Genomic DNA, 12,870 nt, shown 5'->3' on the forward strand with positions numbered 1-12,870 from the left:
AGCTTGCTGCAGCTGGAGCTGCTGCCTGGTGAGCCAGGAGGGCCCACCTGCACTCAGATGGTGAGCATCCTCACAGGATGCAGGAGGTGGCAGCAGCTGCACACTGTTACCTGACAGAGCCATGCACTCCCATGGGTACCGCTCCATCTTCCCTGCTGCACTCACCACCCCGTGCTCCTCACTCACACTCCAGCATAGCCAGCACATGCTGCAGACAGAGGCAACACTTGTGCCAGGCCAAGCACACGGACAGTGGCCCAGGCCTGGACCAGGGGATGCTGTTGTGCTGCGAAATCAGAGCACAGGGCTCTCTGTGCTCGCAACCACCGCGTGTGGCAGGGAAAGGTCGTCTCTTTCCACCCTGCCTGGATTAGCAGCTTTCCTGCTATGATTTCTAAATGGATCCCTCTAGTTCACTTACTCCCTTTCTTCAGCTAATCAGTGGTGACAACCTGCTTCTAGGGAGCACTGCCAATCCCTGGGACCCACTGCTAATCCTTGTCACAACTTCTGGAGATTTCATGTGCCCAGCAGACCCCTCCAAACTTGCAGAACCTGTGCATGAACTTCAGAGGTCTCTTCTCAAGAATAAATACGTTAATTTCATCTTGGGTTGCTTCTACTCATTACCACACCCTGCTGTGCTCTATTTCAGTTTCAGGAAGACTACTCTTTTAAGGTTACCCAGAACTTATACAACAGTCAGCTTTGATTCAGAAAGATCATAGGCAAAGGAGAACTGTGCAACGCCAAGTCAGCTCAACATCCCAAAGGCCAAAGCTTTTCAAGCAGGCTCAGCAGTGGTACCATTCACATCAACACCTCAAATCATTCACCTGCGTAGGGTTTTTCAGGTTCAGGAAATATCTCCCTCTGGCAAACAAGAACAGATTGAAGAGCATCTTGGGACAAAAATTAAGTGAAATTTGAACTAATGTCTATTTGCAAGCTTTAAACAAGTTTAAAAGTAGCAGAGAAAGGAAAAAATATGCCTTCTACACTAAGAGGTAAGAAGCCATGGTGCTTTTATGTTTTGAATCTGCAGACACGTTTCAAGATTTCTACATCTTAGAGAGTTAGGAAGTTATTAGAATAAAGCAGGACACAAACTGCCAGGCAGAGCTAAGCAAAGCACTCCTGACTCGGCACTTGCCCTCATTAGAAGAGAACAGCTCAGCTCATGGCGAAGGGCATAGGGGTGGCTGGGAGGATGGCTCTGCTGCAAAGAGGATGCTCCTCAACACCCGACCATACCAAAGCCCAACAAGAAGCTGGTAGACAAGAACTGCTCTCTCTATTCTTTTAATTCATCGTGAGCTAGATTTCCACGCTGTTCTCAGAGACCTTGAATACTCATTGCACTTCAAAACTCATGCAAAGCGTACAAGCAAGCTTGAAGGCAAATCACAGGGGTGTCTTTTACAGACTAAAAGAAACAAACAATATGCCATGAGCAACAAACGCATCAGAGTGATGTGATGGGATACACAGTGCAGCCTAAAGTAGTGCACATCAGATGCTACAGCATCTCACTAACCACTCCTATTCATCCTCATCCTATTAATAACTTCTGCATTTCCTACTGTCCTCAAACTAGGTCCTCTGCTGAAGAAGGGCAGTTCCCTTGAAATGACAGGGAAAACATTAAGATTACACGCGTTCTTCAGACAGAGATACCAAACAGCAGCTTCTGTATTTGACAAGTTATTGGGAAAAATAACTGTTTTCTTACGTGCACAAGGAGTACGGTTTAATGCTTTGCTCTCTGAGCCTACCTAGTCCAACTAAGTTCAGCAGATGAGCATGTTCAGTGCAGAGCTGATTAACAAACTTGGTTCCCTCATCAGCTTTGCTCTGATGTTTTCTTTCCCAGCGTCCTGTTGTGTGTTTCATCTCATAGGAGGATGCATCAAAGTGCCAGGGAGCAGGGGTTTGGCAGAAATTACCTACAGCACTGCAGTTCCGGTCAGATGCCAATATTACACCTCATTCATATGTGATGCATCAGCTTCCTAATGTATGTCTGAAACATGAGAACCAAGAAACAGCCTTATTTTCTAATTGTAGATCATGATTTCTCTCTTAAAAAGAACCACGCTGTCACTAGCAAGGAAAAATTGGGAAGATAATCTCGATTTGGATAAGAGGAGAAAGTAATAGAATATCCAACCTTACGCTGTGTATTTTGACAGCAGCTGCTTTATAGAACTCATATCTCTGTTTACTATTAAAAACTCTTATTTGCTGAAGCACTCCCAGACCATATGCTATCAACAAATGTTACTAACCAAATACAAACAGTAATTTTCATTAGGTTTCCTTCACGAGAACAACATTAACCACAAAGGGAATAAATCTCTCCGATGACAGTAAATACACATAGCAACCCTTGACAACACTGTGGTGCTTACACATTTATACCCCCAATCACCGTGAAAAAATCCACGCCAGCAAACAGAGACCCTCAGAAGTTGGGTTTTGTACAGGTTGAAGCCTGCAGTGATGTCATTAGTTGCCATAGTGATGCTCAGCATAAGGCCATAATTTGTATCACCGAAATACGATTTGTATTCAATCTAAGTATGCAGTTTAGCTGCGCTGGGTATTAAGTTATTGTACACAAAATTAGTTCTGAACAATAGTTAGGTATTAGGACACTTTTGAGGGAATAATGCTGTAGTGCTTTCATTTTCACATGTTATACTTAAGCAAGTTATTACAGGAGAAATTGATTTGTTAGGAAAGTGCCTTTGGAACCATTCTGGGCAAATTCTACCAAGAAACAGCCACACCATCTCTTCCTTACCTCAGAATCCATGCTTAGATTTGAAAGCAATAATACATCAGCATAGCTAAAGGATACAAGCAGTACACAAAAGGTATGCAAGCATCAAAATTCTGGCAATGCCTCCTCAGGCAGGACCATATTAATTGTCTGAACCCCACCTGAAACCCACAGCCCAGCATGTCCTACTGCCTAAAGTATGCCCAAACCTGAAGTTAACCAGGAATTAATGCCATGCATAAGGACTGTGCAAGAATTATAGTTCTATCTGTGCCATCTGCAGTGTTCCAGTGATATCATTTAGATCTACTTGTGTCTCCAGGGTTTCCAGTTAGGCATTGAACTTGGTATGAGCAGCTAAACTCTCATGGCTGCAAAAGGGCAGAGGGTGAGGTCTGCCCCAGGTCCTAACCTGACAACCTGTTCTGCCTTTTATGAGCTTAACTTGCTTTACTTTTTACAAGCAAAATAAGCAGATCATCACTTTAGGCCGCGTGGAAGCTTTAGGAACAAACATTTCCCTGCTATCAACATTATTAACAAGGCTGGCTAAAAGATTGAGAGTACTTCTGTGAATGAAACAAATGACGTATATCCAGAAAGGAAGGCACTGCTCTGAAGCCATAAAGACAAAACCATTCAAAGACCACGGTGCTGCTAACTGCACACTGCTCAGTATCTATGAGAAAACTATTTGGGATATAAATAAGGCTTCTGGGGTCCTGTCCCTACTGTGTTGCATAGCAGACCAGGAAGCAGATCTCTGAGTCAGGTTATTTCACTTCACAGCAGCCCACTTACATGAGTTAGATTTTCTCAGCTGTCCTTGAGAGACACCGACCTCATCATTTCTATTCACCTCAAGTGCCTAAGTGCCTCCAAGGGAAACTTTCATACCAACGACCTTACAAGCACTGAACTTACATATTAATACCAAGGGGAATGAATTAAATCCTATCATTCATACCCTGTTGTCTCTAGCAAGCCTACACAGCCCCTGACTAATTTTACAATGGTGAGAGCCTTCTACACTCAGTCCTGTAACTTCATCCAGCTAGAGCACTGGTGCCTGTGATTTCTGTAAATAATGAACAAGTGCAACTGAATTATATCACTGGGCCATGAATCAGCCCCACTAACCAGCTCGGCCTGTCAGTAGGCTAACGTGGGAGCAGCTGGAGAGTGATTTGCTTTAGATGGGGTTGACATTTAAAAGTGATCTATGATCAGTTTTCATGGGCTTCAGAACTGCCGGAGGACACCTTTTCTCTCTCTCCAGATACATTTATTGAAAGGATTTTGCCTGGCAGCTTGCATGAAACAAATGGGGAACAGACAGAAAATTAAAGTAAGAAGTATCAGAGAGCTACACTCTTCCCTGCGTGTGTTCACTGCAGATGTGCATTACAGCCAACATGCACAGCAGGAGCCTGGGACACGGCACCTCACTGTGGGGGACACCACGTGTATGTGGTCCTGTCCAGGGCAAAACTGGTGTGGCTGCTCGGTGCAGGAAGGTGCCTGCACTGCTACAGGCTGTCTGCATTTACTGCCTCCCAAAATCCTGCCTAAGAAATGATGGTTTCCTTCTTCAGCCCGCTCTCCACCTCTCAGAAGAGACCTTTCCAGGGAGCAGCCTTAGCTCCTGGGGCACAGATCACAGATGCCTGAACACAAGCAATGTTAGAAAAGGCACAGAGCAAACCTGCCCTCCTGCAGCCAATGGAATAGGCAACACCCGCTTCCCTAACAGCGGTGTTGAGGTGTCTTTCATTTTTACCTATTTCTTGAGATGGCAACAAGCAATAAATTAAACGTAACAGTGTTTAACTGTTACTCATAAGCAAAGAAGCCCGCTGCAAAGCTTTTCGTTATATTCTCTAATTCTTATTTGAGAACAGTAGGCAGAAGCTGATGATTAAGGTAATAGTTCCTGGTGAGCTTCCCGAGCAGCCTTCCCACTTTGCTGTGAAGCAGCAGCTCTGTACTGCAGAGTGAGCACAGATATACTCCGCTCAGCAGGACCACCTGGTGCAGGGACAGCATTCATCCTGCCGGGCTGAGAATGTTAATTTCATTTTCAGAAATGAGTCTCTGTGAATTTCCAGGAACAATGCACAGCCACCAGCACAGCCCACGTGCCGAGCCCTGCACGAGTGGCCACTAGGGAAGCGTCAGCGAGGCAACAGCAGGGCAGGGGATGTGTCTGCATGGCACAGGAGGCACCCACACCTTCAGCAGCTGGCCCACAAAGAAGTCATAAACAGAACTAGGGCATGGCGATGCCTTCAGGAAAATAGGTATTTTTTTTTACTGCTCTCGTGGGTAATGGCAATAGCTAATAAGTTTTTGGTTTGTGGCTTTGGAATTTCAAAAAGAAAAAAACAAACTAAGGGAAAAGAAAAATTGAGGGGTTTTGAGGGTTTTTAGGAAAACACGTGGCTGGGTCACACACTGCTGTGACTCACAGACTTGTCTCAGCGGGCACAGATCCATGTGGGGCCCCACTTCTGAAGGAGAAGCCCACAAAGCACAGCCAGGCTGGGACACTGGGCTGGGGACAGCTGCAAAATGGTTTGTCATGTTTTGCAGTAAGACTACAGACCTACCTTTCGGTCAGCTGGTGATATACCACTTCTAGAGAGATCATAAAATAATATCACAGAATCATAGAATGGCCTGGATTGAAAAGGACCACAATGATCATCAAGTGTCAACCCCCCTGCTATGTGCAGCATCACCAATCACCAGACCAGGCTGCTCAGAGCCACGTCCAGCCTGGCCTTGAGTGCCTCCAGGGATGGGGCATCCACAACCTCCTTGGGTAAATACAAAGTAACATCTAAAATTCTTCTGTTTATGGAAAGTGGGCTTATTTACCCCAAGACACCACCGCAGATAGCACTAAATGTGTTATGAGAAAGGTGAGCAGATAAGGATGGAGCAGCTCCTACCACAGCCAAGGATTGCTCAAGTTTTATTGCCACCGCTCTGAGACACCACCCCAGTGTCACACACGGACCCTGTCCTGCTGAGCACCCTGCAGCCAGCACCCAAGGCAGCTGCTGAAAGAAGGGGTGGGAGATGGATTACATCACATAATAGCTATCCACGGCCACGAGATGGCATTCCTGCCCCAGTGATGTCCCTCTGACATGCCTGTACCCAGCACGGCGGCACCCGGTGCACACAGGAGCGCACATCCAGGCTCTGCTTTTTACTGCAAAAACGGGTCTGGTTTGGAGGAGAATTTATGGCAAAGCCACAATCTTCAGAGCATTTACGGGTGAAATAAGCACCGTGATTACTCGGTGTGATTTAAATGATGACTGCTTCTAAAATGCACTGTGCTCCTGCTTAATACTATGATTTTACAATTAGAGGCAAACAGCTCAGCAGGAGGACATAGAAATGGAAGCCCAGCTACCTTTTATTGGGAGGTCTGAACTGAAAGAGTAATTGCTTTTACAAGGGTTGCCTACCCTATGTGCTTGACAACACTTCATCAGTATGCCTGCTATGGATACAGCAGGAATCAAAGATTCATTCATGAAATCGGTCCGCGTGCATTTACTACCTGTGGTTGTTAGCACTTCTTGCATAAGCTCACTGCAATACGGTGCACGTTCTCACTGCTATGCCATGCAGGAGCTGAGCAAAGACTCCTGCTGCTGAATCAGTGCAAAGATGTCCCACTGAACCAGCCACAAAGCCACATGTTCCACACAAACAACTATTTAACTCAGATGTGGTTAATCATTTCTATTAAATCTTACCACCCTGAAAGAAATCCAAACTAAGGAAAATTCAGCACATGGAAAAGGAGAGAGAAGCCCTCTCCCTGAAAACACAGATTACTGGCATATGGCCAAGACTCTCCCTTATAAAGTTAAGTAGGGGAAAGCAGCAAAATAGCTCCTGGATATAAACTGAGCCGAAAACTGCACGAGGTCTTTGCCCATACAGTGCCAACAGTACACAGCTCACATACACATACACAGTGCTGCTGCTGCAGACCGCAGCGTGTTCACAAAGGAAACAGGTCTCCACCTCCATCTTCACAAAAGACAGCTGAAACGTTGACAAATGACAGTCAAGGTCGGCCATCCCATTAAACCATTCCTTCATCCCGAGCTCTGTCTGGGCAGGAGCGAGCCGAGTAGCACTTAAAGCTGTTCTTTAAACCATGCTCTGTATCTTCCTACAATGCTCTGCAACAGCAATAGCAGTACCCTTCATTAAATAATAATGTGCTCTACTTGTACACAGCACTTGATAAATAAACCAACAACTTGGCACTTTTCATGTCTGATCCCCTGCCTTGCACTTGGCGGGTGATGTGCAGAACTTGGATGGAGGCATGGCTTGTTTTTTTTTTTAAACACTAATCATGGATATTAAATAAGAAGACTGAATGTACCCCAGGACTTTTGTTATGCAGCTCTCTTCTTAATTTAGCAAATATTTTAGCATACTGGATCCTAGGCTCATTTCCATGTCCTTTTGGTCTTTGCTAGCCCATCTTAACATTGGTTGCATGCATGGGAGTGATGCAGCAGACGGGTGTAGATGAAAATTGCCTTGGGCATCATCACACCTTCTGGACTACTTAAATTTGAATGTATGCGCTATCACAGGAATACATAATTCCCAAATGCATAGGAACACTCAAGAATTTAGACAGCTGGCTAGAAAAGAGAGTGAAAGAAAGGTGCATGAGCTCAACCCTTACTAGACACCAAAAAATCTACGCAAGAGCAATGCTACATACACTCCAAAGGTCAGAAAAAACACAGCCAGAGCTTGCATTTGATATCAGATGCAAGTCTACAGGAACAACTACAAGAGCCAAGTCTACGGAAACAAGATTTCATTACTCTTCAACACCGTTTCTAGTGTAACAGTTATCAATACTACTGGTGAGCAGTAGGACCACATACGAGTTCACTTTGCAGATAACAGCCATGGAAGAGAGATGCTTTATGGGCAGAATGCCTGGTGTGTGAATGACTTCCCTCTGCTGCCCCAAAATGAATGACAACAAAAAAATGACCAAGACTGGCACTGCTCAGAGCCTCACCCATGGGGCCAGCTTGGTATCTCAGAGGTGTTGGTGTCTCACATTAACTGTACCCAGGGCTCCATCACCTGCTCTTATACAATCATAAGGCTCCTGTAAATTTCTTGAGGAAAAAGGGCTCTAAACATCTGCACAGCTGTGAATCAAAACCATGCAAGAGGAAAGGGAAGCCAATCAGTCTGGGTAATTACGGCAGCTTATTGTTATGCTGAAGCAAATCCAAAGAGGAGGGAAAAAAAAAAAGCCTCCTCCTAAAATTTCCAATTGATTTGCTTTTTATCATGAGCTGCACCCATTGGAAAGGCACCAGAGGCACCCACTGTACCCACCAGCCGTGCTGGGGATACACTATGGGAACTAGGGGCTATGCTGCTTTTGCTCATGTTTGTATAAACCCCTTTATAAGTTTAGTGGAGTTAAATTTGTACTACAGTGTATGGAGTATTTATTTGTAATTCATACATGTGAGCTCATCTCAAAAGGACCTTTGCTATTTTACCCCGGGGAACGCTCACAGCATCTCCCAGCTAACTGTGCCAACAAAACACTGAGTGCAACAAAATGCTCTTAGCACGCTCCTACTCCATGCAAAACCACTAAGCATCACTTCAAACTGCAGGGTCTGAGGCAGGGGTTTCCCAAATGAAAAGAGGAGACTTTCCTCTGCTGCAAAAGAGAGAGGGCATCCCTGCTCTGCAGCCGCCCCTCCTGCAGGATTTTGTACTTTGCTCCCCATCTCCCAGAAGAAGATCTTCACAGGGCACTGTGGGAGGATGTGGTGCAGGCTCATGGTCAGTAGCACACTGCATACTGATCCAGAAATAAGACCCTCGTCAGGTGATAAGCTTGCAGAGAGGGTTTGGTATGAGGACCCAAACAAGAGCAGCCTGTTAGGGCAGAGCTAAGCAACCTACCCATCAGAGCACCCTGAAAGTCAGTCAAGGAGCAGCATAGGGAGCAATGACATGGATAAAGCAGGGCATCTGTCTCCTGGCACAACGTCTAAGGGAATAGAAGGGGCAGAGACAGAGAAGTTTAGAAGTTTACCGAAGACATTGCTCAATTGAGTTTCTGGAGGGAGCACGAGGCTCAAGCCCTTGATTGTAATGAGCAACATAAGACCTGATGTAGACTCAGATGAGAGTTGAGTGTCTTCACTCCAGTACTACCCCACGCACATTCTCCCCTAGTCAGCTGCTTACTGCTTTTAATCCAGGTAGCTCATCTGAGCTTAGTGCAGGTACAAGTGATTTTCACTACTGTAAACAAGGGGAGAATGAGACTCATTCCCATGCTGAAGTATGTCCAGGTGGATATACAGCATTTATTTACAAGGCACGTAGGACCTTGTTTAGGTCTCCTCCCTTTCTTTTGTTCTGCTCACGTCAAAGAATTGCAGTATTATGTGAAGGTGAATCACTGGTACAGCCCATGAGCACTGCTACAGGCATAGGTCAACATTCAAATATATCCCACAGCCCTTCTGCAGACTGTAGGACAGGGATGCTGTCACTGGACCTTTTGTGCTGTTCCCAGACTCGCTGCTCACCTTGTTCTCCAGCCACGCCAACAGCCGCATCAGAAAAGCACTTCACCCTCTGAGTTTTGCAGAAAGCAGATATCAAGATAACTGGCAGGGAAATAAAACCCTCCAGGGTCTGCAAGAATACTGTTCCAGTGCAAAAAGCAATAAAATCCTGCCTGGACTGGGATTTGGGATATTATGTAGAGGCATTTGTGGGTTAGGGCACAACACAAAAGCTTTTTCTTACACAACTTATTAAAAGCACTACTAATAATACACTACAAGCCTGATCTGAAATAACCCTTGCTATTTCAGGTCCGCCTTTCTCTAGAACTGTGCCATCCTCAGTACCCGTGCTGAGACAGATAATCCTTACATGAGGGGATTGTGCTTCAAATGTCAGGAATCCAACATGGAGCCTGGGAAGAAAAAAGAACAAGTATTTACCACCATCCTGAGAGCCAAACCCCTCGTACGTGACAGATCTGTCTGTTTGGTACACCCTACTGCTCACCCTGCCTCTTCCAGGCTCCACTAACGTGATTCAGGCTCCAAAGTCACTAAGATGCTTCTGAACATCTGATTCTCAAAAACCGCTCACAGTTGAAAGAACTGCAATTTAATCTGAAAGAATAATGCCTCTTTTCAGAACTGCATTCAGTGTTAATCTGCCCACAGATACTTAAGCTGCATTCCTCTTTTTTGAGCCTCTGAGATACAGATGTTTAGGGATGCGCAGGGGTGAACTCCCCTGCTTCAACACTCACACTTGTGTTGCAGTGATGCTCAATATCCCCCACAGTTGCCCCACAGCACCCAGGGCAAAAACACACAAGAACTCCAGGTTTGGGGAACACGCTGGGGATCCACGGGGTAGCTCAGCATGCTTTGCCTGATCAAGTTCCTTCACCAATGAGTGTTTTGCTTATGATAAAACGTACATGAGCAGATGTGGTGTGAATGACCTCAGTGAAAGTGATGCTGGCATCCAAGGGACACCTTCAGAAGGTCTAATTTGGCTCAGCACAGACCTTTTGTCTGCAACACAGCAGACAAAACACGCCAAGGACTTTTCTGAGCAGTTCCTATCACTGCGTGCATCACCGGAATACCTGGGGGCATTCAAGTAATGTATTAAGCGAAGTGACAAACACGTCACATCTGGTTCATAGTCTCTTTTCTTCTTGTCTGAAGAGGAGAAGGTAAGTGCAGTAAACTGCCTTCACTCAGCTTCGGTGCTCCCTGCCTGAGGAAGCAAGGTGAACAGTGTACTTCTAACACACAGAAAGAAAAAGGCAACGTCTTCTGTGACAGTCTCTGGTTTCTGTGGAATGTTACCATAGAGTCTTGACTTGGGTGGCCTTTGGTTTTGGATGTAAGTCCCAGGGCCCTCAACAAATGGAACTGCCAAGCCTTTAACAGGCTTTTTCACATATATTTGTCCAAGTGATGGAGCAATGCATAATGCTTCAAACCCGACTCGCACCTCTGTAGGAAGTCAGCACAGAGTGAGGATGAGGGTGATGGACTTACATAACCTGTACCATGCTGTAGCATTCAGTGTTGGCTGTATGTTCCTGAGGGCTGATGGCTTTCTGCCCAGACACTGTACATTTCATTACGATAAAAAGACCCATTCAATTAAAGAGCTCACTCCTGCATCCCTTATTTCCAAAACAACACTTGTACAAACGGACCTATTGCTGACAGCAAGAGGCTTGTATAAGGAAGGACAGATTCTCTGAGCAACAGCAGAATGAAAAGACCAAGGTAAGAAAGTACATGTAAACCAGCAAAAGTCTGCTATTTAATATGGGGAACAGTAATTTCCTCCAAATAGAGCACAAGATTCCTCACTGAAGCTACAAGAAAACCTAAAATAGTGACAACTGCAGGTTCTTATGGAGATTTTCTTCCACATACAGCTCTCCTACTTCCTTCTCTGAAGCAGATTTTAATGCGTTTTGAAAAGTAAGCCAGGCTGCAGCACTTCCCCTGATTGGGAATATTGTGTTTAAATCACTTACTGCAGATTCCTGTTCTTCTGGTACAGTGCAGGGTGCAGAGCATCAGCATTTTCTGTGCCTCTGCGGTCGGATGGCAGCTGATGGAAGATGTTAGCTGACACCTCCATGAGAGCACCTGTCCTCAACCATCTGCCTGCAGTGCTCGTGCATTTGCATGTGATGCAACCGCACGGTTTTAGCTGGTTCCAAGCTTCCTTCCTTCCATGAGCTTTGAAAGCTCCTGTTGAAATGTCACTGGGGATTGGTCCATCATAGGAAAAGAGATATGGGGTCAGAGAGGGAACATTCCAACAGCAGCCCCTCCTGCACCACCTGGCATCTCTGGAAGAGCCTTATTTCATCTTAAAAATTGTATGAGGATGTGCACTCAAAATGTCATTAAAGAGTGAAGTCTCTGTGGTGAACAAGAGGAAAACAGTCTCGAAGCCATATGAACTGTGTTTCAAGTCAGGAATATAACAGATCAGAAAGGAAATAAACCATTCATCATTTTCTCCTTCCAAATTAACAGTGATTAATTACTACTTGCAGGCTAATACAACATCTGGAGAAAACAGGAAAAGCAAAGTACAGAGCTGAGGTGGGGGTTGTGGGGTTCAGGTCAAAGAGGACAGAACAAAACTCTGCCCTTGAACTTAACCCGGGCACCATGGCCTCACACAACTTCAACCAAGCAAGTTGAAGCCTTCCCCTACTCTTCTGTCCCACCTATGGATGTGGCTGCTGTTTCCCTTCCTCACAGGGACGCCAAAACCCTGCCAGTAAGGATGAGATCATGTACCTACACCTGATGCACCAGTTCACACAGACACTCAGACAAGTACTTATCTAAGCACCTGCTTAACTCCATCCCTATTTAGCAAAGTACTTACGTACAGGCACAAAGTTACATGCTACAAGGAGACATAAGCCTGTCATTAACACTTTTTTTTTCCTCAGTCAGGGCTTATGTGCCATTCTTAGTCGCAGAGTGATGCTCTGCATACGTGAAATGAAAAGCAAGACTCACGTGGGCTTTGATGCTTCAGCCTGGTCAGTCTGCAGTTTCTCACCACCTTCCACTTCCATGGTGCAGTACACGATGCGGTTGGGGGCCAATGACTTCAGACCCTGCACCTCCATGATGACGACCTGTGGGCAAAGGAAGGCGGTGTGAGAGGAGCAGCTTCCCTCAGACCTCACTGTGGCTGCTGATCCCATGGGTCAGGCAGAGCTGGGGGCCTCCCCGTGCTGCTGGGTGGGCAGGGAGCAGAGGCACCAGGGAGGCCTGCGAGGAGATTGGCAGGCCTGCCTTGGCTCCCCGCTGATGAACAAGAGTTCGGTGTGCAGAGCAGCAAACAGACCTGCTACCTCCTGAAGTCAGTGCTTCACTCAGCTCCTGCTTCCCACTGGAAGGGTTCAGCTGGAGCAAAGCATTTCCGACATCCCATTGTAAGGATGAGTCTTTTCATAG

At 45.8% G+C, this 12,870-nt stretch overlaps 1 protein-coding gene across 24 annotated transcripts in view; it reads right to left on the minus strand.

Moving 5' to 3' along the window:
* The window catches only part of CADPS (calcium dependent secretion activator), a 173,890-nt gene that overhangs the window by 100,463 nt on the left and 60,557 nt on the right, over positions 1 to 12,870 (minus strand). For all 24 annotated transcript variants that reach the window (XM_015293304.3, XM_040646341.2, XM_015293301.3 and 21 more), the window contains exon 6: positions 12,427 to 12,548. In XM_015293304.3, the coding sequence (XP_015148790.1) occupies positions 12,427 to 12,548 (122 nt within the window). The remainder of the gene's footprint in view (positions 1 to 12,426; positions 12,549 to 12,870) is intronic.

The sequence above is a fragment of the Gallus gallus genome, chromosome 12 (genome assembly GCF_016699485.2).
Source record: "Gallus gallus isolate bGalGal1 chromosome 12, bGalGal1.mat.broiler.GRCg7b, whole genome shotgun sequence".
Lineage (NCBI taxonomy): Eukaryota > Metazoa > Chordata > Aves > Galliformes > Phasianidae > Gallus > Gallus gallus.